Below are 22,139 nucleotides of genomic sequence, written 5' to 3'. Positions count from 1 at the left end.
GCCAACTTTTTTTTTCCTAGTCGGGAACAAGGGTGCGGGAAGGAGGGGCACTCGGGGCTACGAATTTCCGGACCAATCAGAGCCCACCCAGACCAGCAAACTTGAAGCTTTCGAAAAACTTCATGACAGGCCATCGCACGACAGCCAAAGCGGTTCGAGTGATTAACCCCACGAAATTGTCAATTGCGAATTGCCCACCGCCGCCAATTCCTCCCAAACCATAGCAATGGCCACTCCGTGTCGGTTCGCTGCGCGCAGCTGCGCTCGCCAGTTGCGATCAGCCGCCTCTCCCCGATCCTCCGCACAAATGCTCCGAGTGTCATGCACAACGAGACGGTACAACTCAACCGAAGCCGCTGCCGTAAACCCCAAGATTGCCGACATTGTCGACCAGATCAGCAAGCTCACGCTGCTGGAGACTGCCGATCTCGTCTCAAGCCTAAAAGTAAATGACTAGCAAAACACACACGAGTGGCTGACCAAAGTCTGTCATGCCACCAAACACTCAACTAACATGGGATTTTTTTCTAACTAGAGCACGCTGAACATTCCCGACATGCCCATCGGTGGCTTCGCTGCTGCCCCTGCCGCTGCCGCCCCCGCTGCTGCTGCTGAGGAAGCCGAGGAGGCCCCTGCTGCCCCCGCCGAGAAGACTCTCTTCACACTGAAGCTGCAGTCAATCGATGCCACCGCCAAGGCCAAGATCATCAAGGAGGTCAAGGGCATGCTGGGCCTGAGTCTGGTCGACAGCAAGAAGTTTGTTGAGAGCGCACCCAAGATGATGAAGGAGAACGTGCCCAAGGAGGACGCAGAGAAGATCATTGCCACCATGAAGGAGCTTGGTGCGGTGGTTGTGATGGAGTAAAGGAAACGAAAAAGCAAAGAAAATATCGGGAGGATATTTGCATGATCTTTATGACACGATAGATGGTCGAGGTACATGTACAACAAAATATTGTGTATTATATATTCAAAGAAGAGAATTCTTTTTTCTATTTTCCCTTTGCATGACATGGGCCAAACCCTTCTCGGTGTTTGCGGAGTCCTGTTTCCCAATTGCAAATGTATTTTCCCAGGTCCATGAATAGTACAGAAATTCTCTGGGGTATCTCAACTCCATGCATATAATTTTCATAACCTCAATGTGTACACTGAAACACACAACGCCGCCCAATGCAGTAGCCAACTAACAGCATAAAAGATTCAATGGCCGTTGCCATTCGTCGGTGGTTGATGATGACACTGCTGTATCTCCATCTCCTTGGTGAAGTCGTCACCCTCTTCGGTCAGCAGGCGGTCGTCGTCATCGCCAAAGTCGCTCGTCTCCTCCCACAGTTTGTTCATCTCGGCGTCCTCTCCCTTGGGGACAGCCCAGATCCTCTCTCGCTCGCGCTTGTGTCGTTCTCGATCCTCCTCGATCCGCTGCTCTACTTGACGCTTATCCAAGCCATGGGTCGCGGGTCGCCGCCGAGATTTTGACTCGGAAGCAGGGGCGTCTGTCATGTCAACGTCGCTGTTGGGAGATGCAAGGCCCAAATCGTCATCATTAGTACCGCGTTCCTTGATGACGTCCTCAATCTGCGTAACCGCTTGGTCTTCCAGGAAGCCCTTGTGCTGAAGGCCTATCAAAACCTGTTGACGCCAAGTTAGTCAAAGGCACCAATAAAAACAAAGGGATGGTAGCTGAGAAGAGGAGTGCACATGCCTTGCGGACAACCTTGACATTGGCGGCTCCAGAGCCATCATCGGGAGCCACAGCATCGACCACTCTGATGATATCACGCTGCATCATGCGGATATAATCCGAGTGGCCATCCCGCTGAGCCAAGTCGAGGAAGTGCTCAATAAAATACATGATATTGGCACGTGTATTCATGTTATTCTTTTATGTGATACATGGTCAGCGTTGAAAGGGAAAAGGCAGAATAAGACCCCGTCAAAGTTCATCACCAACAACTCAAACTCACCCGCTCTACTTGCTCCAGGATACATGAGTGCAGGTCCTCATCCATGTCCTTGTATTTGAGCGCATATTGGGCTGCTTTTTGCGCCGAAGCAACGGATGCGTTGAGATGCTGCAGCTGTGAGCTGAAGCGCATGCGGACCTCGAAAGGATCCGCCATTTTCCGGGTGAATCCTCCGTCTGCAGGATTTGGGCACGGCTTTGTCGAGTCTGAATTGCTGCAGTGCGAGCGCAAGGCTGAGAGATGGAGTCTAGGGTGCGCCTCAGTGTGGCTTGCCCAGCTAAACCCGGTTCCTCGGTGAAGGGAACCGCCACAGCGCTAGTCTGGATCAGCTTGCAGGTGGTGCTCCGTATTACTGCTCCGGGCTTTGATGCTCTATTGATGCTATTGCGCTGTGCCAATCCGCGGCTATTATTCGACTGGCCTGGACTGAACTGGAGCTATTAATTTGCCTGCCATGCCATGCAACCCACGGGAAAGAGCCGGGACGCTGCATGGCCCCCCCATCTAGGCGATGGCCCCGAAGTCGCAGCTGGGACTGACGTTTCCAACGGTTCAGCCATGCCGGGAAGCCCCTGAAATCAAGCACACGCGAGCCTAAAGTGCTCCATACTAGTACTTTGCATACAAGTGATCGGAAATGATGTTCAAGATGAGGTGTGGCTGTGCATAGTGCGATTTATCATGTTTGCGCACCCGGAAAGTAACTTGAACCCGCCATTTATCTCGGCCAGAAATAAGCCTGATACGAGATGCTTGCTAAGCCGCCGACAATATAATGCTTCAGCCGCCCGGCTTCTGCCTAGATACTATCTTATGATTAAAACGTCGACTTTCCGCACGACAATATCTGAGGCGAAAAGAAAAGATGTTATTCATATGATACAAGCATCAAACCTGTAAGAAGGTTCTTGCTCAAGTATTTTCTCATCATCGTGAAGTTATCCCTGAAGTCAATCGCCCCGTGTGCGAGTTATACAATCTCGCCACTCAGCAGACGGTAGAGCCCTTTCACACGCGATGATGGGCCCCTGGAAATTGTGCCGTATTGTCTGGCGGCTGTTCTTGTCGATCCTCAGTGCTTGGCTGCTTCTGGCTCTGCTATGGGCGCTTCTTCCCTTCCCTTCCAGTGGACAAGACATTAATAACGGCGCCGACTACGCAACCAAGACTCTCCTCGGCGGCAAGATATTGCGTCGAGTATACTGGTAAGGCCATACTAACAAATTGAACAAAGACCAAAAAATTAACCTTGTCTTCTTTACAGGAAATACGCAGAGGTGCCCGATGGTTCCCGACTGGGCTTTGCGCTAGACTATCAGCTCAACATCTCCAGCCGTACCCTTGCCGTCTCAGGGCTGGAAAAGCCTATAGACATATTCCGCCATGTATCGGCTGAGGATAACGGACACACTGAGGATAACGGACACACTGAGGATAACGGACACACTGAGGATAACGGACACACTGAGGAAGTATCTGCGACCGCACGAGCAGGTGACACGGATGGCGCGAACTTGCCATACTTCCCAGAAGCAGACGCACTCTTGCTCTTCTGGCAGATTCACCAAGAGTATGCTACAGTTCCACTCAGACTGGTATGGTCGGCACAGGAAGCGGAAGATGTGCAAAAGTTTGATATACTGCTTAATGATCAAGGACACGGAGAAGATGCGCTCTTGTCTCTAACGATGAAGGGGGACCACATCTCGACACTAAGAGCCAGCTTCTCACCAGAGCCGCGTTCTTCATCGCCATCCAGCACGTACCCTCTCCGCGCTGCAATCATACGAGCACTCGCTCCATTCTCAATTTTACTCGCCGCAGTTTTTGGACCTCTCGCGGCACTTTTCGGCTTTCTGATGTCCTGGATGTTCAAGGGGATCTGTCTTGGACTCGTAGTGTCGGGTGTAGTAGCGATCTACTTGTGCTACTCCGGGAAACGTCCCCATGAGCTCGTTGATATGCTTGGAGATGAACTGCAGAAAGTGAGAGATTCTGAGACGATGAGAAGATGGAGAGAGTCAGATGCTGAAAGAGGATCGGCGGGTATCCCGGGAGAGCAGAAGAAAGCTTCTACTGAAACCGACGCCAACATCGTTTGATAAACACTTATTTGAAAGTAATTAGCTGACTTGAAGCCTGGCATTAATAACCTCGTACATAGGTATCTATCATGTAATATATCACCACCAACGCCCCTTGTACTTTCGCGACAAGTTCTGAACTCGTCTTCAAGTAACTTGTTGTCGGATTTTTGCCTCGCCCAATAAAAGAGATCTATTTGGTTCAATATTCACAGATAAATAAGGATGAACAAAGAAAATAATGCCATTATTTCAAGTGTTCGTAATTTTCTCTAGCACAGCACAGCGACTTCAACCTGGTCTACCTTTGGCTTACAGTGGGTGCACAGTACTAGCCACATGTGGCGCCCATAATAGGCAGTCCGTGCTCGAAATAAAAGTCCTGAAATAAATTCTTGAAAAGAGGCATACACTCGTTTCAATCTGCTCTGCACTTATAATAGTATCAACTCCATAATTGATCAGTATTATGGGTTCTCCATATTATGAGTATTAGTAGCACATGTAATACCCCGTCAATCATCTCCCATCTTAGTGGCGGCGAGGGCGAAAAAGTCCGGGGCAAAAAGCTCAGGCGTGAGCTTTCGCAGCGATGAAACATCGTCGGCTGAGCCATTAATTCATGCCCTCCCTCCCATTCAGCTCAACTGAGTCGGTCAGCCAAATCCAGGAGCCCAACACTTCCGTAGGCCGCCGTGTTTACACACACACACACACACCAAGATCCTTGTTCCCTTTTTTTTCTTTACTTCCTATTTGTCCCATTTTGACGATCCCGCTGGGCAGCAATCGTTACGGAGACAACCGTTTAAAAAGGGGGGAGGGGGCCAAAATGGCACTGTTTTCGGGATGGGCTCTCACTCGTCTTTTTTACTTATTTAAACTTGGACCAACTTGAGATGTGAAATAAAATCTCAACTTGGTCAGTTCTTTTTTTTTTTTTTTTCTCATCTCCCCTTTTTTAAATAAAACCTGTCAGCCTGGCAACGACTTGGGTGACCAGAACGCTTTCTCTTCTCTCACGGCCCTTCTTTTCGCTGTTCTTTTTCTTTCGGCCACCTGTCACCGCTAGTGCTAATAAACTCTTACTCCTGGAAACCCGGGACCAAGACCAAGACCAAACAGACAAAATGTCCAACCACCTGGCTCTCACGCATCACAGCATGCCTCAGCCGCCTCAGGACCTGACCATGGCGGTCTTGGGCTGCGGTAAGTCTTATAAAAAATAAAAAATTGAAGCCTCGCATCATCGCTTTAAGGCATCGTTTTGACCATATTTTCCTGGGCTCATACGAGATGCTTTTCTTTTTGTAGGCACCATGGGAATTGCCATCCTCAACGGCATCCTCACCTCCCTGGTCGAGATGCAAGGCCCCAAGCCACTACAATCTGGCGCCTCCACGCCCTCAGAAGAAGTCCCTCGCTCTCTGCCGTCTCGCTTCATCGCCTGCGTGCGGACCCCAGAAACAGCCAAAAAGGTCAAGAGCGCGCTGTGGGAGCACTCGTCCATCCTCAAGGTCGTCCGCAACGACAACCTCGCCGCCGTCCAGCAGTCCCAGGTCATCCTGCTGACCTGCAAGCCCTTCATGGTCAAGGAGATCCTGGGCGCCCCGGGCATGGCAAAGGCCTTGCACGGCAAGCTCCTCATCAGCGTCTGCGCGGGCATCACCGTCGAGCAGCTGGAAATCGCCCTGCACGGCGCCGTCCCGTCCAAGGACCCCGAGGAGGACGGCCGCTGCAGGATCGTAAGGGCCATGTGCAACACGGCCGCCCTCATCAGAGAGTCCATGACCGTCATCAGCGCTACCGAGCCCCCCCTGCCCCTGGAGACGGAGCTGCTGGTCACCTGGATCTTCAAGCGCGTCGGCGATGTCGTCTACTTGCCCGCCCGCTACATGAACGCTTCAACGGCCCTCTGCGGCTCCGGACCTGCGTTTTACTCTCTGTTCCTTGAGGCTGCCATCGAGGGAGCCGTCGCCATGGGTCTCCCCCGTGCCGAAGCAACTAGGATGGCAACTCAGACCATGCGAGGAACGACTGGTCTTATTCAGAGCGGAGAGCACCCGGCCCTTCTCCGCGAGAAGGTGTGCACCCCCGGAGGCTGCACCGTCAGCGGCGTTCTCGTGCTGGAGGAGGAGCGTGTGCGTGGAACCATTTCCAAGGCCGTGCGGGAGGCCAGTTTGGTTGCCAGCCAGCTTGGTAAGAACATTCAGGTTGCTACCGTAGCCCCCCGGAATGACGTTCATCAACACTACGATGAGTAGGTATTTGGTTTGGGTTGAGGAGGTACAGGTTTTCCCATTTAATGATTGTTTTAATGAAGAGGGAGCATTTAGCATGTCTTGCTTGCTCGGGTTGCCCAGTTATACAATAGATTACATAGTCATTGTTTTTCTCCTAAAGCATCGTATCAAGTTTTTCCCCCAACGCCTGCTATTAATTTACCTTGTCAGCCATCCACTAGGATCAAGCTCAGTCTAGATATGCCGCAGTCCTCCGTTTCACGCGTCCTCCACTCTGGCCTTCTTGCTGGAGGTCGCCTCGGCCAAAGCCTCACTCGGTTTCCGCTTTCCATTGGATGAGGTCGAATGCTTCATGGCACGATCATGGGCTGCCAGTATCCTAGCATATTCTAATTCAACGCTTCCTAGCGTTTCTGACAGTTTGTCGATCCTTTCGCCAACATCGATTTGAGAAAGGACTTCTTTGTTGTGGCGGTATAATCGCTGCTTGACAATAAGCTGCCACAGCTTTTCTTTATGCTTGTCCGCCGCTGTAGGAGACGGGACATAGTCGTCCAGTGACATGGTTGGACGAACTGATTTTGGGAGCTGAGACATCAGATGCATTTCCAGAACTCGATAAAACTGTCGGGGCGCAATCTTGGCCTGCAACCGAATCTTCTCGAGGTCATCTCCTCCAGCGATAAGTCGGGGCAGGGGGCCTGATTTAGGGACAGTCACCGCGGTATCAAGGCGAAGCTCCCTGAATTCAGGCATGCTTCGCAGGAAAGCCAGGTCACAGTTGTCCCGCAAATCGTCAAAAGCTTCATTGGGGTTCTCAACTGTGAACTCGTGTGTCTGGGGGTGGTCGTGGTAGTGCTTGAAGACGGTGTTGTATAGGTGCGCGCCTCTTCCCTTGCCCTGAAATGGTGGAAGAATGATAAACTGCGAGAGCCTCGTTCTGCATGGAAGCTGAGACAGGTCCATATCACCAGTGGGAAGCTCCCAGGTATCTGCTGGGGAGGTTGGTGGCGTCGGTAGTGATGGGAAATAGAAGAAGCGGTAAACCGTGGCATAGCCCACAAAGGTGTACGAGCTCTTTTCCGCGTCATCAGCGGACTTTTGCTTGCGATAGAGGAAAAAGAAGGTCCATCGTTCGGCCTCTGATAAATCCAACTCTGTCGAGTCCGACTCTGGATCATAGCCGATGTAGGTGCCTCCTTCGATGAATAAGCGAACCAGGATTTGAATTCGACTGTTCAACTGTCTCACGGCTGGGTCGGCGAGACTTCCTTTCCAAATCTCATACTGGCCATCAGGACCCTCGAACGTATCGTGCAGTGTTCCAGGAGGAGACCAGTTGTCGCCAAGTTGTTGCGAGCTGCTGTCAAAGTCTGACCCCTTAACGAAAGCAACTACATTAAGGTCAGCGAGTGTTGCTTAAAGGTACAGTATCCAACGTCGAGTAGCGCAAACCTTTTGGCAGATGGCCTCCCTCCTCCAGAATTTCCACAATATCGGTGGGCTCTTGCTCGCCAACGGGCTTGAACTTTTTGCTGTAGGCAACCCGCAGGTGCGGGCGCATATCATTGGCACGATATCGCAGGTGGATCTTCAGGTCCTTGTAACCAAATATTTTCTCCTCGTCGCCAAAGATGGAATACGTGAACTTTGGGTTGAATGCCGCAATGGTCTTGAGGCCCGATTTCGACGGCGCCACGAGACTGATGTTGAGCGCCTCGTTGGCATCTTGATACCCTGTTCCGCAAAGTTAGAAAGAGAGGATTTCCTGAGGGCAAGATGGATCCTTACACTCTTCGAGGTTGGGAAGACCAGCCATGGTCAAAGGAGAAGATAAGAGGCGCTAGATTTCAAAGGTGCAGTGAGGTAGCTGAATTGCGCAAAAGAAATACGAGTGTAGAGGTAGAGAACGTCTCTAATCATCCAATCAAAAAGGAAAAGAGGAAAAGAATGGAACGAGGCCGTGTTTGTCGCAACGAGGCTGGTCAGCTGCAATTCGCACCTTTGGCACTAAAAAGCAGAGCGCGTCTGCAAGCATCCTTGTAACGCGATTCAATTAAGCTGCTGCAGCTGCTGCTGCGTTGGTGCCTCATATCCAAGGCAGAAACAGGCCGCCCAGGCACAGACGGTACTTGAGTACTTGAGTACCACCCTTTGTTACGTCACGCATGCTAAAGTCAAGTCACCTGGTGGGTCTGCGAAACCCATCCAAAGCATCCCGTAACTTGTGTGGACATAATCCGGACTTGTCCATACAAAACCACCCAACGCTACGGCGGCTTGTCGATTGTCTTACGTGCCTTGCAGCAAAGCCTCTTCCAGCGTCGAAACGCCCTGCAGCTGCATCGCCGTCTTTGTCTTTATCTTGCAGCATCCGTCATACGAGAGCGCATATGGCGTTCACCCCTGAACCCCCTCTTCGCCATGCCTGAAATCGCGAGCAGTCCAACGCCAGTTGGCTCTTTTGTCTTCTCGTCCTTTGCCCTGCTACTGGTGTCGCTAGCAGTCCTCCTCATATTGCGCCACTACCTCCCTCTCCGAACCACGCCGGCCTTCTACATCGTCCCCATCTTCTTCGCCCTGTGGCTACCGTCGATTCTCGTTCTCCTGGTTCCGATAGATCTCGCTTCAAGCGCCATCACCGACGATGTGGCTTCGCGGGGCATCTGGTTGCCTCAGCGCGTGGTCCTGGTGCTGTGGCGGATCACATACTGGTTGACATTCTGCTTGACATGGTAAGGAGAGAGACTTTGGATTCTAAACTGGATCGTATGCTTGTTACTGTTTCTAACCCATCCCTCGCAGGTTCATCCTCCCCATCCTTGCCGAATACTCCGACACTGGCTATCGGGAGCCTTATGACAAATTTATGTACTCTCTCCGTGCCAACGCGCAATTCTATGCCATGATTCTGGGAGCTGGAATCATCGGCCTGGTTTACATATTCGCCTCCTACGAATTCTCCTTTGAAGCTCTCAAAGCGCTCATCATGGCTCTTTCTTACTGTTGGGGTCTTATTCTTGCCATCTACCTGATGGGCCACGGACTTGTTGCTATACCAAGACACCTACTCCGAAGCGGAAGCATTAGCGGCAGGCTACGGCGATTACAGATACAGGCACCCAGGGTGTATGAGAAGATGGAGGACTCTCTCACCGGTGTCGAGGAGGTTGAGCAGCAGGTTTCAGAGCTCGGCCGCCGGAAAACCGGAAGTGCCGCGGCCTTTCAGGATTGGATTGAGGAGCTTCAGGAGATTGCCAATATCCCCGAGTCACAGCCTCGATCAGGGCTTCTCGACTCAACGGCACCTGCCCAAGCAGTCCCACATGTCATTACCGAAAAGTACTTGGCCGACTTGACACGAAAACTCGTACGAGCACGGCACTCACGATCACAATATGTTGGGGAGTGGAATCGATTGGTGCAAGAGGCTGCCAACCTTCAAACGATCCTGGACTCGGTCGCCTCCCAGAAACTAGACTTTGGCAATGTTTCCCCCCATGCCGAATTCTGGGATAGGGTAAAGATACTCACGCCGTATTCTCGATTCGTTTGCTATTATTACGTCCTTCCTTATATTCGAATGGCCCTTGGTGGGTTTTTGGCTCTAGCGTCTGCCTGCATTGTCTGGTCAGAAATTGTCAAGTTCCCCTTCCCCAAGCTGTCCATTATTCGTGTCAGTGTGGTCCATCACTGGGTTGGCGACAAGGCCCAGGTCGGATTCGCGGGGCAGGTCATTTCCGCTTTTTGGATTTGCTACATGTGCGCTGCTGCTCTTTCGTCCATGACCGGGATCAAGGTATGGCGCGGACGAGCTCTTGTCAGACGAAATACGGGACACGAAGCAGCATTCTGGTTCGCAGGGCAAGTGGCAAAGCTCAGTGTCCCGCTCTCATACAACTTCCTCACCTTTTTGTCCGCCGAAGTCTACCAGAAGACTATCTTCTACAACTTCCTTGGACAATATGTTGATGTTACCCCGCTGGGAAAATGGTTCGACAATCTCTTCCCCATCGCCCTCGTGGTGCCTGTCCTGGCTGCCACTTTCGGGCTGTACGGCAAGGTCAAGCGGATATTTACAGGCGTGGACATTATCGAGGACGAGGAAGATAATCCTACGGGCTACGGCACTGGTAATTGGCGCGAGGGCCGTGATCTCATCGCTAGAGAATTGGGGGGCTCAACCCAACGACGCAGCGGCGCCGCAGCTAATGGGGCTTCGAGCCGAGCAGCTCCTATTCTCTCCATTCCCGCCATCCAAGATTCGGCTGCCACGCCGTCAAGATCACCACTGCGCTCCCCCGTCAGCAACAACCGTAGACTCGGCCAAACACAGCCCCGCTTCACCGACGAACCGCCCGAGGATGACAACATCTTTACGATTCTCGGACATCGCATGAAGAATACGGTCGATTCATTTGAGACGCCGCAGTGGTTCTCAGATCTCGGACAGGGCATCAAGAAACCCAAGTGGATGGGAGGAAACGATGATCCACCAGCCAACGCTGGTAGTGGGAGCAACAACAATGACAGCGGGACCGATATAAGGAGATGGTTCGGAGGTGGTGGTGGTGATAGCCATATCCGCATTTGATTTCAGAAGCCTCTTGTTGTTGTTCTTTTTCCATAATTTCTCTTGGCCACCATCTAATGTTCCGTCGGTCTATCTTGGGTATGAATGGCATGCCTTACTACGGCATTGTCATGGAGTTGTGGTGCTTAATACATCTTAGGTTTGGTGGAGTATATATTTTCTTTTCTAATATCCTAGAACCATAGATCTCATGTCTATTCTTATTTTTCTCTCTCCAGCGTTCAAATACCGCCTCCATTGTTTTTTCTTAAAGAAGGTTTTCTGGTAGTGTCAATAATATATATATTAAGTTTATTGCAATTTTGTATCGTTGCTTGCTATGCTATTTACGTATTACGTTTCTCCCAACTATGAAGCCAACCCACAGCTTTTTCACAATCTGCCGCCGTATGTTCGCCCACCCCCCTGAAACTTGAGTATATCCACGCCGAAACAAGCAAAAAATATATGCCCGCCATTCATAAAATTCGTAAGAAAATAAATATCGTTACCGTTTCATCATTCCATGAAGAAAGCGCCAAAGAAGAAGAAACCCCGTCGTCGTGTAATCATCACCGCTCTACGGAGAATTGAGCGTTTTATTGCGACTGTTCCAAGTATGCGTTTTACTCATCGTCCTCTTGCGCAAAGAATTCAATATATGAGCCTCCATCTGCTCAATGTCGCCATCAAGCTCCTTGTCCTCCTTCGCGTAACGAGCTTCCCTGCGTCGGTCATACCACAGCCAGAAGCCGACGATGATTACGGTCAGGGGTATGGTGATGATGAAGTAGACCCAGAGCCAGTTGGAGATGACGGGGTCGGCGCCCGACTGGAAGTTGAAAAAGGTCATGCTGAAGACGGAGGCGAGGTACGTGCCGGGAAGGAAGAGGGCGCCCATGAGGGAAATTGTCTTCATGGCGGTGCTGTCGCGCTTGCTTGCGTGGGCGATGCGGCGCTGCTCTCCGGCGATTTCGAGGTTGAGTCGGGCCTCTCGCTGAGAGATAATGTTGTATAGCTGATAGAAGAAGAAAAAAGGTCATGATTAGTATAGGAAAAGTAAAAGAATGCCAACAGAGAATAAAACTTACTGCTTCTCGCTGGACTTTCAATCTCTCCAGCGTAGTGTGGATATAATTCTCCAGCCCCTTGAGCTTGACCTTGTAAAACTCCAACCGCGCAAGGATGCTCCTATGCAGCTGATCAATCGTCTTCCTATGTGCAATCTCCTCGTCACTCAAAAAGTCCTTCTTCCAATCCAGCCAGGAAACCTTGAAGCGCTCCATGCACAGCTCCATCTCCCTGACCAGCATGAAATACGCCTGGGGCCGCTTCCACATGACATGGCTGTGGCACTCGACCAAGTCGCGGTTCAGCCCGTCGACGGACAGGATTCCGTCCTGGAAATACTGTTCCTCGGTGTCGACTTCGTCACGCATGCTGACTGCGTTCTCCAGGCGGCGCAGCCAGTCGCGCGCATCGCGCTGCTTCTCGTCGTTGGCGGGCGAGAGGTCGTGGGAGAGGATGATTGTGGAGAGGAGCATCGGGTGGCCGACCTGGCTGTAGCACCCGCGTAGGTGTTTGAGCGCCTGGACAATGTCGGAGCTGGGCGTGCCCTTGATGAAGCCTGTGGTGATGCCGGTTCTGAAGGAGTAGGACAGGATCATTTCCCAGCCGCGGGTTCTGCCCTTTTTGCGCACATCTGATTTGCGATGCACAATGTCTGTATTTCTGGGGTTAGAATAAGAAAATAAATGACACTTTATCGTCGCCATTATGGTTCACAGGGATATTTCACATACGCAGATGCGGATCTTCATCGTCTTGGTCATACGAGCACCAAAAGAAGGGCCCGACCACAGACGATGATTCTATGGCGCGAAAAGGTAGTTTGAGCGTCCTGGCCATGGTCATGTACTTGTCCTTTGGCAAGGAGATGATCCTCGGCATGAATGTGTCTTTATGTTGAGCATCTTTTTGGATACTAGGTGTGCATTCGTTAGCATCTTGTGCTCTATCCTAGTGTTAAGGTGCGTCGACATATGACTGCAAGGGGGAAGGACGCAATCTCAAATATTAAAAGCGAATAAACAAACCAATCAGACATCAAGAAGAAAAGAAAAAGAAAAACTCACATGAGTCGAATGCCGCTCAAGAGTTTTGTGCCCTCGCGCATCTTCTGCGGCGGCTCAAAGGCGCCCTGGTCGTAAAATGTTCATGTCAGCCTCACACTGTGACTGTCAAGCGCCCAAAGCTTCCATCCCATCCCATCCAACTTCACTTCATCCCATCTCACTTCGTCCCATCTTCATCTCATCTCATCTCTCATCTGCATCTTCATCTCCATCAATGCCTCTCAATCGGACAAAAGAAAAGACGGCACCCGCCACTGCACTCACCCTTCGGTTCAGAAAGTTTTCAAACTCCGACATGGGCAGCGGATGCTCCTCCACCGAATTGTAAAACGGATCCTAATCCTCGGCATCAGCTCAACCGCCTCATCCTCCCCTTTTAAAAAAAAAAAAAAAGCCATGATCGCTCGGGAAATGCCAAATGGACCTCTCAAATACTCACAGTGTAGTTGAAAATCTCGACATAGCTCGTCTTCTCCTCTACCACGCGACACTCATCCACAAAGAACTTGAACATGTACTCGTCCATCTTGAGCCCCCCAGCTTTTCAACTCCCTTAAAAACGGTAACTGCGCAATACCCGCCCCAAAAGCTCCCCCTTTGCAAAGTTCTCGTCGTAAACCTCGAGCAGATCCTAGAGTAAATGGCAGGTAGATTCCAACGTCGCGAGATGGTGATGGCGGGCAATTGTCGTGATGGGTTCAAACTGCGCTATATCGCCGAGGCCTCCGCCCAAACACAATGGAGGTCACGCTCGCTATGCCGCTTCCGCTAACGAATAAGAAGCAGCCGCACGCTTATAGAATGACAAATGGACAGTTCAAGCCGATTCATCAGTCACTCCCAATGCAACAACGAAGAAATAAATAAAAAAGAAATAAAAATCCCCATCAAAATAATCATGTACCGTAGTATGGAAGATCAATTCCCCACTTTCCCAGGTGAGAATAAAAGGGGACGGGAATCAAGCCATACAAAAGTAACCGATCAAAATAGGTTAAAAAGAGAAGAAAGAAAGAAGGGAAAAGAGACAAACGACCAGAAACTGTTTCGGGCAAACTCCCCCCCAGCCTCGCGACTTCGGCTGCAGCAAGCAACCACGCAAGCAAAAGGTCACCCCGAAAAGCCTCCATGCATCCACATAAGACGTGCTACCCTAAAAAAAAAAATATGCAAGCAGGGGGTTCTTTTTGTGGTTTATGATAGCTGAGATCTCCACGTCAGCGAACCGAACCGAGTTCAGTGGCCAGTTAAACCCCCTGTAAAAATAGAGACAGAGAGACAGAGAATGGAGATGGAGCGATACTGTATCAATTACCAAGACAACATGGAATCAACAGACGGAGTTATCTGTAGACCGCTGGAACTGGAGCATTGCTCACTCACCTACTCAATGTCACCACCTGCAGCACCCCTAGCGGCTCCGCACAGGGGAGGGTAAAACAACGTGCATTGAACATCAACTCACCTTACAGTAGTACCCAGTAAGCTACAGAATGCAACTCGGTATTACGGAGCACTGACTTTTAATCTATTCCACCGCCTTTCTCCGTCATCTCGCAGCATCGAAGGCCACACGATCAACACAGCACCACCTCAGCTTTTCCGCTCCGTGCTCCTTTTTTTTCCCGGGGGTTCTCTGTCATTCTATAGCCAAATGCAGCCAATCGGTCATGTAATGCCCCAGGCCCATGGAAAATCTCTTCATGCATTGGTACTACTATCAACAGCATGGATATACGTGTGCTCCATTACCTGGTATGGCATGCACGCGTCAGACTCACTGTTGTGTTTATATGATATCTCAAGGCCACCATTAGCCTCCTATTCACACGTATCATAGGCGTAACAGTAATCATATTCCGCACTATTACTAGATGCTCGGGTAACACACCATGATAGATAGGTATAGTAGTAGGTATGTAGTATTACTAGTACCAAGGTATAATGAGGAGCACAAGCAATTGAACGTACGCCCTCCTAGGCTCATCTCCTTCAGCAGCGACAACTCTCACCCCCGAGACAGGCCAAGTTTACAATGTGTCTCCCCTTCATCCCCTCTTCCCGCCCACTCGTAGCCCAAATAAAGAAAGAACAAAAGGAAAAAAGAACAAGAAACAGGTAGAGGAAGAGCAGGAGGAAAGAAAAAAGCTGGATATACAGGTGTGTCGTATAATTGGCTACCGGGCGAGACGGTTTTTGGCGTTGCAGCATCAAAACACAGCTCCTCCCTCCCCCGAATACACGTTTTCCAACACAGACTCCAGGTCGAAACGAGCCCCCCAAGACCGATCAAACCGCCCTTTCCAAAGAGAGAAGAAAACCCATCTCCAATGCAGAGCCCATCATCGAGACGCAACTAAAATGGCCCATCAACCCGCATCTTTTACATCCAAAAACAAAACAGTCAAAGAGCAGACATTGCTCTTTTGTTTCCCCCCCCCCTTGGGTCACGCATCCATCGCCTTACTTCGTCAAGTCATCAACGTTTTCGTGTATGCTCGGATATTGAATGTTGATCCCTTAGAATTCAGTAAACAGATTGCCGTACCTGCAAGAACACCCAACTTGTTAGCCACAGAAGCGTTCCAAATACATAGGGGAGGAAAAAAAGGAGCACCACTCACTCATCATGACCGCCCGGACCCCCGTACTTTTCAGGGTCCTCGGGGTATCGGTCAAACTGGCTGGCGTCGCCGGCTCCAGCCTTGACTGGCGGCGTATACGGAGCATCAATGTCTTTGCGAGCCAACCGGTCCCACGTGACTTCTGCAAACCACGGATGGTTCCTGACGTCTTGTGAGCCTCCAAACAGATTGCCCAATCTCTTGGTCAAGTCTGCCGTGATCAGCCGCTCGAGCAGGTTCTGAGCATCCGGGTTTATATACGCCGGGTACTTGACCTTGCCCTTGAGAATGTTTTCGTATATGCGCATGGGAGAGCCGCTGTCCCAGAATGGCGTGTATCCACAAAGCATCTCGTATATCAAAATTCCGAGGGACCACCTAGACAAGCACAATCAGTTTCGTCCATCCAAGCCCCAAGTTACCGTCACTTACCAGTCTACAGACTTGTTGTAGCCCTTGTTAGAGACTACTTCAGGAGCGAGATAATCTGGTGTTCCGCAGAGCGTCCATGTCTTGTCCGGCACCCGCTTCGCGAAGCCAAAATCGGTGATTTTCAGGTGTCCGTGCCGATCCAGCAGCAAGTTTTCGGGCTTCAAATCGCGGTAAATGATGTTTTTGGAGTGCAGGTATTCCAATGCCAACGTGGCCTCGGCAGCGTAGAATTTGGCGACCGGGTTAGGAAACCGCTATAGTTTGGAAAATTCCATCAAGTTAGTCAAAAAAGAGCTCATAGTCAAACCAAGCAGACATTTGACACAAAAACAAAAAAGAAAAAAGAAAACGCTCGTGCAAAACAATGGACAGGGGTGGACTCTTCATACCCCGGATTTTCTTAGCAGCGAAAACAACTCGCCGCCCTCTACAAAGTCCATGACCATGTAGAGATTCTTCCAGTCCTGAAAGGTACCCCACAGGGTGATGAGGAACGGGTGCTTGACGTCGCTGAGCATGCGACGCTCGTCGTTTGTGTGCTCGACCTGCTTCATCTTGACCACCTGCGCCTTCTTGAGCACTTTGACGGCATAGAAGCGCTGGTTGTGCTTGGACTGGACCAGGTGAACGCGCCCGAAGCTACCGGTACCGAGCGTTCTCAGGATCTCAAAGTCGCCGAGCGAATACTTGCCCTTGGTGACGCGGGGCTGGGATAGCGATACGCTGTGGCCATGGTGGATCTGGTGATGCTGCTGGGGTTGTTGCTGTTGTTGTTGCTGTTGTTGGGGCGGTTGCTGCTGGGGTTGTTGTTGTTGCGGCTGCTGTTGCTGTTGCTGATGAGGAGGATCGAGCTGCATTTCCGACGACAAATGCTGCTGCTGTTGCTGCTGTTGCTGCTGCTGTAGAAGCTGCTGTTGCTGCAGCTGGGCATTTTGGTCGGCCATCTGGGAGCCTACGGCAGCGGAGTTCTGATACGGCGAGGGGGGGTAGCCGTTGGTCGAGCCGTCATTCTGGGGCGAATTGATGAGGTTGCTGATGCTGGGGAGGTTCTGCGAGTCGTGACCCGGCGCGTACGAGTGAGGCGACTGAACGTTGACGGGATTCATGGCTGGCTGGCGGTCCGGGTCAGGAGCAGCGGTGGGAGGAGCGGCCGTGGCCGGGTCTCGCGCGGCGGCGGCAGTAGCAAGGGCGGAAGCGAGAGACGACGCTTGTTGATCTGAGGCTGGCAGAGGCGACGTTGTCGAGGTCAGAGTCGAGCCCGGCGCAGGAGCTGGCGTGGAGGACGCGGGTGCGGAGGCGGGAATGGGAGTGGATGCGGACGGCGAGATGGAGCCAGGCGAGACGGCGACGGTGCTTGAGCCTGGGCCTGGAGCTGGCGCTGGACCTGTGCCTAGAGCACCTGGGAAGTGATTGCTGTCGCCTGTAGTCGCTGTAGTAGTTGGACCTGCAGTGGCACTCGTACTCGACCCGGGCGTCACTCGCGGCTGTGTCGAATCCAAGTGCCTCGAGCCCGGCGTGGGTGCGACGGGGCTGGTGGGGTTGGCAGTGCTCAAGCTATTGCCGTTACTGGTGCTGGTGCTGGCTTTGGCTGAGGGGTCAGAGCTGCCCTCCTTTGTCCGCTTCTTCTTGAGGAATGAGCCGAAGGAAGGCATAAGGCTCGAGGTTGTCAATGGCTGCGGGGGTGGGATTGAGACAAGTGAAAAAAATAAATATAGTGAGACCAGGCCGCAAACAGGGCGTGGGGAGCAAAGGCAATTGGGTTGAGGGGAAGCGCTCGATTCGATTGATCCGATTCGATTGAACTGAGCAAGCTGGTTCTGTTCCGTTCGCGCCGATCTGAGCTGAGTTACGAAGGAGTACCTGCTGAGCTTGGGAGGTACCTCGTATCAAGTGCAAAAGATGGAGCACGCTGGGGGAAAAGTTGGGGGAGTTTGTAGCGTGGTCGTCGTTGGAAGGATGGCGGGCTGGAGAACTGGAGAGCCTGGGGGCGCTGGCTTATGGTGCTATTTAGGCGGGGGAGAAGGTGCTGCTTGGTGGCTGCTTCAGGGGCCGAGGCAGAGAGAGCAGTTCAGTTGAGTGCTGCGCTTTAGCGTCTGGGGCAGGCAAGTACCGGTCCAAGGTTCAGTTTGGTTGGAGCAGGGAATCGGGATTGAAATGCAGAGAATTGGATCTGATGGGCCGGCAATTGGCGGAGCAGGGCGTCAATGGGCTGCGTAGGTAGTGGTCGAGTCTGATGCAATGGACCTTTGGAGGGCAAATCACCAGAATGCGACTGGACAAGCTGGCCGGACTTGCTCCTCTGCGCACGTACCGCCTTTGAGCTCGAGCTGAGCTGCTGTTTCCCAGCAACTGAGGCGGGCAACAACAACAAGATTGATGCGGCAGAGCGGCACTCGGCTGCCTGGATCGGTTGCAATGCTGCGAAATCGGTTTGGCGAGATTTGGTCCAATTGTCCCTTGCTGTTCGCTTCGGCAATTGCTTTTGCTTTTTCGTCTGCTTTCTGCTTGGTGCTTCTACTTGCTCCTTCTGTTGGACGCTTGGCCCTCCCTTCGAATTGAATTGAATGGTTGCAGCCTAGTCCCCGAGCTTAACCCTCAATCAATGGATCCCTTTTCGTCTGTTGTCTCTCTTGCTCTGCTCTGCTCTGGCTCTGCTTGGGCTCTTCAGCAAAGTTCCTCCGATCAACTCAAGTCCAGTGCTCAGACCATGCGCTGCTCCCGACTCAATACGAAGTCCCCAAAGCCAAGCAATCAGCTACCAATTCGCTGGGCCCCACGGCAGTCCTCGGGGGGCAATCGAATAGCTGAAACACTGCAAATTTCGTTGCCGAGAACGCTTAATGATGTCGTCGGGCTTTTTCGAGGATCAAATGTCCGATTGAATCTCTTTGGAAGCATTCAATTGACATCAATGAAGCTTCCACTGAGTGACCGTAGCTGCTTGCATGTGTATCGCCCTGTTTCTTTCTCCCTGGACCGAACAATCGCTGAATAAGCGATCGTAGATGTATGATGACGCTAGGTGTAACTTGGACTCTCTCTAGCCGAACTAATGATGCAAGATGATGATGCCCATGAGCGAGATCTGGTTTGGAGGACCCTATCGATTCACAAATAGATATTGAATAATGCTTATTCTTGGATGTTGGATCGATCCATGTGTTATTCTTCGTCTTGCTCTCTCTAGTTTGTTTTATTTTCAAGCTTTCCTTATCGCCCGGCAGCGCAACCATGTCCCGAAAGCAACACAGACGATCCCTCCCTCACCGAACCAGCCGTTGATGTAAATCACACGAGCTAAGCCGCCACACTTTGCGGGGGAAGTCAGATTCAGCTACACATGCATTCGCGAAATCCGGGCAAATCCCATGTCCAGTGAAACAATGCCGGGGGTGACTCAGTGGAAACGCATAATTCTGACAAGGACATGCGTTGGAGCCAAGAAGCTAACTATCAGTCTCAAGTGGATGAATAAGAAACAAGAGAAAATAGCCAAGACAGCTCAGTGCATGAACCGGTGACAAGGTGACGAGGGAGGCCACATACACAGCAATGCACGACACCTACTCCCAATTCCAGTGGTGTAACCAAAATTGTTTAGTTTGCACCTAGCTCAGACTCTCTTTTCCCCTCATCCTTGACTCGCTTGCTCAATTGGCGATCCTTCATGGTGACGCCGTCAAAACTCTGAATTGTCCCAGAAATGTGGTGCTTCTTAGCTCCGGAAGACGACGGCCTCCTTCTCCAGCTATTGCTTGCAGCAAATCTACCTTGTAGCTTTTACAATATCCATATTTCGGGACTAAGACGCTTTGGGACAGCTGTGTTCTTTTCGTCAAGCTCCCTTTTGCTTAATTAACATGTTCAACAACACATCATCAATTATCAAACGGAAAGAAAAAGGTTGGACCAGTAAAGCCGTTATTTCGCTGCTAAGAATGCGCTCTTACCCATCAAACAATTTCCTCCGCCTCCTTACTTTATTTCCGTGCCATCATGATAAAACCCACCACCCCGTGCCGGTCAAGCAATGTATCACAAAATGACCCAACTCCCAGCACAAAGTAAATTCCTGACAGCAGACATGGCCGGCATCCAATACTAGCATGCTTTTTATGTGGCAATGACGTCTTCCCGCCTATCCATCGACCGTTTGAATTATATAATCCCTTCGATAAGGCCTCTGCCTGTGTCAGTTTCCTGGGTGAGTCCAACATCTCCATCCCTCGTTACAGGTTCAAAAACAGCGGCCCTGTCTAGAATCTGTGACTCTTAGTCCTCGACCTGTACGCGGTGAAACCCGCATATCCGCCGCCAACCACGAGGAAAAACAAAAAGATCTTGGTAAAGAACCAGGTCCAGCTTCCACCACTTGCCTCGTTCTTGGCCTTGAACTGGTTCCTCGTGTTCGCCTTGCCGGGGCCGCTGGCGGTCGGGCTGCTGTACAGGTTCTTGGAAGAGATGGAGATGATATCGTGATGGTCGCTCAGCTCGCCGGTCTCGGCGCTGAAGCCCAGGTAGGCAATGTTGGGGATCGCAGGGGGGTTGTCCACCTCGAAGCACACCAGCCAGTCGCCCACGGTCTTGTACTGGAGCTCGAGCTTGAGGCTCTTGTCTTGGAAGTAGGTCAATCGCATCTTGGTGGGGATGCTCGAGTGGCGGAGACCTCTGGCCGAGCAGCCAGCCAGCTCCGTCTCCTTGCCGTCGTTGTTCTTGTCGTAGGACTTCTGGCCGTCTCCAAACATGGCCATGACATAGGGGAAGACGACGCCGGGGCGGTTGTTCTTGTACGTGTCGACGAAAATGCCCAGGCCCTCAAACTTGTCGGCGTGGCCAAAGACAGGTCCGAGCTGGCCTCGCTGCTTGGTGATCCACATGGCGAAGCCATCGCCATACAGTTGGTTCTTGCCATGGATCTTGAACTCGACCTCGATTTCCCAGTTGGTCGCTGTGAGGGGTACTCGTGAAAAGAGCCAGCCGTTTTGCGAAGGTCGATCGGAGGTGAGGCGGATATATCTGTAGCATGCATGGTTGAGCTATTGGATCGCATAGAGTGAGTGCGCTGGGCATGGAACGTACGAGTCTGTTCTAATGATTGTATCACCACCAAAATCGAACCATCGGCTCTGCATGTCAGAGTCCAGGTAGGGCTAAAAAGTTATCACAACGCCAGTTAGCTTCTTCATTGTTCACATTTGTCCACTCTCCTGCCCCCTTTCCTCTGCATCGATTTGCGACTGACTTGTTCGAGAGTATGCGTCTTGAGCTGCGCGCGGTTCGTTAGCCCACAGTAATTCCTGCGCAATCCATGTCCGAGATCAAACCAACCGTTATGCTTCTAAAGTCATCCTGGGCCGCCGCAGTCCACGCAAACGCCGTGGCGAGCACCGCCGACAGCGAGGAGAGCCGCATCTTGGCGCGATTGTGACGCAGATTGATCCAATGGTCGGGCAGTCGGCGAGGTCACTTGGAGATCGGCACGGGATCTGATACCGCCTCTCTCGTCGTCCGGAGTTTTGGTGTTTTTGGAAATAACAAGCAACAAGCACCAGCCAGTGATGCGGTTCACATGGGAGGTTCCGAAAGGCCACAATTCGTGTTAAGCCCGCGACACAGTGCTATTCCTCAATGAGCTAGACTGTGGAGGCCCGGAGGTATCCGCCCCTACTAGCACCTGCTGGAGCTGCGCCGGGTGCTTTGGTACCTGTAGGTATATTTTGTCTGGCCTGCACAGATGTTCTAGGGTTCATGGCGCCTCGTATTAGTATTTTACGCTCCTCTATATCTTCAATACCTATATATTGTGTCCATTGGCAATTTTCAACTCTGAAATGCCAACACTGTGGAAAATTCACCTCTAATACCAAGTCACACATCGAGTATCGGTACCTGATGGAGACCACTTGTACGCCTGTAGTGGGGCATTATACACTGTGCTGTCTCAGGACATTGTTTGAGGCACGAGCTATCGAATACTGGTATGTGATCCATGAATGTAGTTTTTATTGAATAAATATTTCTTGTCTACCAGTTTTGCGACATGCAATCTGCTGAGCAGATACTTTAGAGCATGCCTTTCGT

General features: G+C 51.4%; 9 protein-coding genes across 9 annotated transcripts; 4 read left to right on the top strand and 5 right to left on the bottom strand.

Annotated features, from left to right (window-relative positions):
* The first annotated feature begins 123 nt into the window (after positions 1 to 123).
* On the top strand, positions 124 to 1,100 carry V8C40DRAFT_246787 (mitochondrial 54S ribosomal protein bL12m). Its single transcript, XM_083216180.1, has 2 exons — positions 124 to 445; positions 536 to 1,100. The coding sequence occupies exons 1-2, from the start codon at positions 227 to 229 to the stop codon at positions 863 to 865; spliced, it is 549 nt and encodes a 182-aa protein (XP_083072589.1). The 5' UTR covers positions 124 to 226; the 3' UTR covers positions 866 to 1,100.
* V8C40DRAFT_246784 (CTD kinase subunit gamma CTK3-domain-containing protein) lies at positions 927 to 2,555 on the bottom strand. The gene is made up of 3 exons (XM_083216179.1): positions 1,968 to 2,555; positions 1,706 to 1,882; positions 927 to 1,632 (listed from the first exon to the last, which is right to left on the bottom strand). Exons 1-3 carry the CDS (start codon positions 2,121 to 2,123, stop codon positions 1,204 to 1,206), a joined length of 762 nt encoding a protein of 253 aa, XP_083072588.1. The 5' UTR covers positions 2,124 to 2,555; the 3' UTR covers positions 927 to 1,203.
* Positions 2,556 to 2,699: 144 nt separating this feature from the next.
* On the top strand, positions 2,700 to 4,363 carry V8C40DRAFT_246782 (uncharacterized protein). The gene is made up of 2 exons (XM_083216178.1): positions 2,700 to 3,172; positions 3,232 to 4,363. Exons 1-2 carry the CDS (start codon positions 2,985 to 2,987, stop codon positions 4,067 to 4,069), a joined length of 1,026 nt encoding a protein of 341 aa, XP_083072587.1. The 5' UTR covers positions 2,700 to 2,984; the 3' UTR covers positions 4,070 to 4,363.
* A 702-nt stretch (positions 4,364 to 5,065) lies between these two features.
* On the top strand, positions 5,066 to 6,434 carry V8C40DRAFT_27139 (pyrroline-5-carboxylate reductase dimerization-domain-containing protein). Its single transcript, XM_083220269.1, has 2 exons — positions 5,066 to 5,260; positions 5,366 to 6,434. Exons 1-2 carry the CDS (start codon positions 5,182 to 5,184, stop codon positions 6,313 to 6,315), a joined length of 1,029 nt encoding a protein of 342 aa, XP_083072586.1. The 5' UTR covers positions 5,066 to 5,181; the 3' UTR covers positions 6,316 to 6,434.
* Positions 6,336 to 8,303, bottom strand: V8C40DRAFT_246776 (histone acetyltransferase catalytic subunit HAT1). Its single transcript, XM_083216177.1, has 3 exons — positions 8,086 to 8,303; positions 7,750 to 8,031; positions 6,336 to 7,688 (listed from the first exon to the last, which is right to left on the bottom strand). The coding sequence occupies exons 1-3, from the start codon at positions 8,111 to 8,113 to the stop codon at positions 6,553 to 6,555; spliced, it is 1,446 nt and encodes a 481-aa protein (XP_083072585.1). The 5' UTR covers positions 8,114 to 8,303; the 3' UTR covers positions 6,336 to 6,552.
* A 210-nt stretch (positions 8,304 to 8,513) lies between these two features.
* Positions 8,514 to 11,163, top strand: V8C40DRAFT_246774 (LMBR1-like membrane protein-domain-containing protein). Its single transcript, XM_083216176.1, has 2 exons — positions 8,514 to 9,029; positions 9,100 to 11,163. The coding sequence occupies exons 1-2, from the start codon at positions 8,719 to 8,721 to the stop codon at positions 10,886 to 10,888; spliced, it is 2,100 nt and encodes a 699-aa protein (XP_083072584.1). The 5' UTR covers positions 8,514 to 8,718; the 3' UTR covers positions 10,889 to 11,163.
* On the bottom strand, positions 11,154 to 13,987 carry V8C40DRAFT_246771 (uncharacterized protein). The gene is made up of 6 exons (XM_083216175.1): positions 13,442 to 13,987; positions 13,267 to 13,338; positions 13,003 to 13,067; positions 12,670 to 12,851; positions 11,959 to 12,590; positions 11,154 to 11,885 (listed from the first exon to the last, which is right to left on the bottom strand). The coding sequence occupies exons 1-6, from the start codon at positions 13,526 to 13,528 to the stop codon at positions 11,448 to 11,450; spliced, it is 1,476 nt and encodes a 491-aa protein (XP_083072583.1). The 5' UTR covers positions 13,529 to 13,987; the 3' UTR covers positions 11,154 to 11,447.
* A 1,380-nt stretch (positions 13,988 to 15,367) lies between these two features.
* On the bottom strand, positions 15,368 to 17,833 carry V8C40DRAFT_27057 (cAMP-dependent protein kinase catalytic subunit TPK2 domain-containing protein). The gene is made up of 4 exons (XM_083220201.1): positions 16,448 to 17,833; positions 16,059 to 16,312; positions 15,627 to 16,004; positions 15,368 to 15,550 (listed from the first exon to the last, which is right to left on the bottom strand). Exons 1-4 carry the CDS (start codon positions 17,708 to 17,710, stop codon positions 15,523 to 15,525), a joined length of 1,923 nt encoding a protein of 640 aa, XP_083072582.1. The 5' UTR covers positions 17,711 to 17,833; the 3' UTR covers positions 15,368 to 15,522.
* A 1,881-nt stretch (positions 17,834 to 19,714) lies between these two features.
* On the bottom strand, positions 19,715 to 21,620 carry V8C40DRAFT_246766 (concanavalin A-like lectin/glucanase domain-containing protein). Its single transcript, XM_083216174.1, has 4 exons — positions 21,387 to 21,620; positions 21,301 to 21,324; positions 21,138 to 21,208; positions 19,715 to 21,074 (listed from the first exon to the last, which is right to left on the bottom strand). The coding sequence occupies exons 1-4, from the start codon at positions 21,468 to 21,470 to the stop codon at positions 20,315 to 20,317; spliced, it is 939 nt and encodes a 312-aa protein (XP_083072581.1). The 5' UTR covers positions 21,471 to 21,620; the 3' UTR covers positions 19,715 to 20,314.
* Between the last annotated feature and the right edge of the window lie 519 nt (positions 21,621 to 22,139).

Source organism: Trichoderma camerunense, assembly GCF_050948025.1.
Source record: "Trichoderma camerunense strain CBS 138272 chromosome Unknown V8C40scaffold_10, whole genome shotgun sequence".
Classification (NCBI taxonomy): domain Eukaryota; kingdom Fungi; phylum Ascomycota; class Sordariomycetes; order Hypocreales; family Hypocreaceae; genus Trichoderma; species Trichoderma camerunense.
Note: the sequence above shows the minus strand (reverse complement) of the source record. Positions and strands in the feature narration are given on the sequence as shown.

Excerpts from the sequence above, each read along its gene's own strand:
- V8C40DRAFT_246787 (XM_083216180.1), top strand. The coding sequence starts at position 227 with ATGGCCACTCCGTGTCGGTTCGCTGCGCGCAGCTGCGCTCGCCAGTTG. Across the intron at positions 446-535 it reads ATCTCGTCTCAAGCCTAAAA|AGCACGCTGAACATTCCCGA; the intron begins GTAAATGACTAG and ends TTTTCTAACTAG.
- V8C40DRAFT_246784 (XM_083216179.1), bottom strand. The coding sequence starts at position 2,123 with ATGGCGGATCCTTTCGAGGTCCGCATGCGCTTCAGCTCACAGCTGCAG. Across the intron at positions 1,883-1,967 it reads TCCTGGAGCAAGTAGAGCGG|AATAACATGAATACACGTGC; the intron begins GTGAGTTTGAGT and ends ATCACATAAAAG. Across the intron at positions 1,633-1,705 it reads ATGTCAAGGTTGTCCGCAAG|GTTTTGATAGGCCTTCAGCA; the intron begins GCATGTGCACTC and ends TGGCGTCAACAG.
- V8C40DRAFT_246782 (XM_083216178.1), top strand. The coding sequence starts at position 2,985 with ATGATGGGCCCCTGGAAATTGTGCCGTATTGTCTGGCGGCTGTTCTTG. Across the intron at positions 3,173-3,231 it reads ATATTGCGTCGAGTATACTG|GAAATACGCAGAGGTGCCCG; the intron begins GTAAGGCCATAC and ends TCTTCTTTACAG.
- V8C40DRAFT_27139 (XM_083220269.1), top strand. The coding sequence starts at position 5,182 with ATGTCCAACCACCTGGCTCTCACGCATCACAGCATGCCTCAGCCGCCT. Across the intron at positions 5,261-5,365 it reads CATGGCGGTCTTGGGCTGCG|GCACCATGGGAATTGCCATC; the intron begins GTAAGTCTTATA and ends TTCTTTTTGTAG.
- V8C40DRAFT_246776 (XM_083216177.1), bottom strand. The coding sequence starts at position 8,113 with ATGGCTGGTCTTCCCAACCTCGAAGAGT. Across the intron at positions 8,032-8,085 it reads TCTTCCCAACCTCGAAGAGT|GGTATCAAGATGCCAACGAG; the intron begins GTAAGGATCCAT and ends TTTGCGGAACAG. Across the intron at positions 7,689-7,749 it reads GGGAGGCCATCTGCCAAAAG|TTGCTTTCGTTAAGGGGTCA; the intron begins GTTTGCGCTACT and ends ACCTTAATGTAG.
- V8C40DRAFT_246774 (XM_083216176.1), top strand. The coding sequence starts at position 8,719 with ATGCCTGAAATCGCGAGCAGTCCAACGCCAGTTGGCTCTTTTGTCTTC. Across the intron at positions 9,030-9,099 it reads TTGACATTCTGCTTGACATG|GTTCATCCTCCCCATCCTTG; the intron begins GTAAGGAGAGAG and ends CATCCCTCGCAG.
- V8C40DRAFT_246771 (XM_083216175.1), bottom strand. The coding sequence starts at position 13,528 with ATGGACGAGTACATGTTCAAGTTCTTTGTGGATGAGTGTCGCGTGGTA. Across the intron at positions 13,339-13,441 it reads TCGAGATTTTCAACTACACT|GATCCGTTTTACAATTCGGT; the intron begins GTGAGTATTTGA and ends GCCGAGGATTAG. Across the intron at positions 12,591-12,669 it reads CGATGAAGATCCGCATCTGC|ACATTGTGCATCGCAAATCA; the intron begins GTATGTGAAATA and ends CCAGAAATACAG.
- V8C40DRAFT_27057 (XM_083220201.1), bottom strand. The coding sequence starts at position 17,710 with ATGCCTTCCTTCGGCTCATTCCTCAAGAAGAAGCGGACAAAGGAGGGC. Across the intron at positions 16,005-16,058 it reads TACAACAAGTCTGTAGACTG|GTGGTCCCTCGGAATTTTGA; the intron begins GTAAGTGACGGT and ends GTGCTTGTCTAG. Across the intron at positions 15,551-15,626 it reads GGTCCGGGCGGTCATGATGA|GTACGGCAATCTGTTTACTG; the intron begins GTGAGTGGTGCT and ends GTGTTCTTGCAG.
- V8C40DRAFT_246766 (XM_083216174.1), bottom strand. The coding sequence starts at position 21,470 with ATGCGGCTCTCCTCGCTGTCGGCGGTGCTCGCCACGGCGTTTGCGTGG. Across the intron at positions 21,325-21,386 it reads ATGACTTTAGAAGCATAACG|CTCAAGACGCATACTCTCGA; the intron begins GTTGGTTTGATC and ends AACCGCGCGCAG. Across the intron at positions 21,075-21,137 it reads ACAATCATTAGAACAGACTC|ATATATCCGCCTCACCTCCG; the intron begins GTACGTTCCATG and ends TGCATGCTACAG.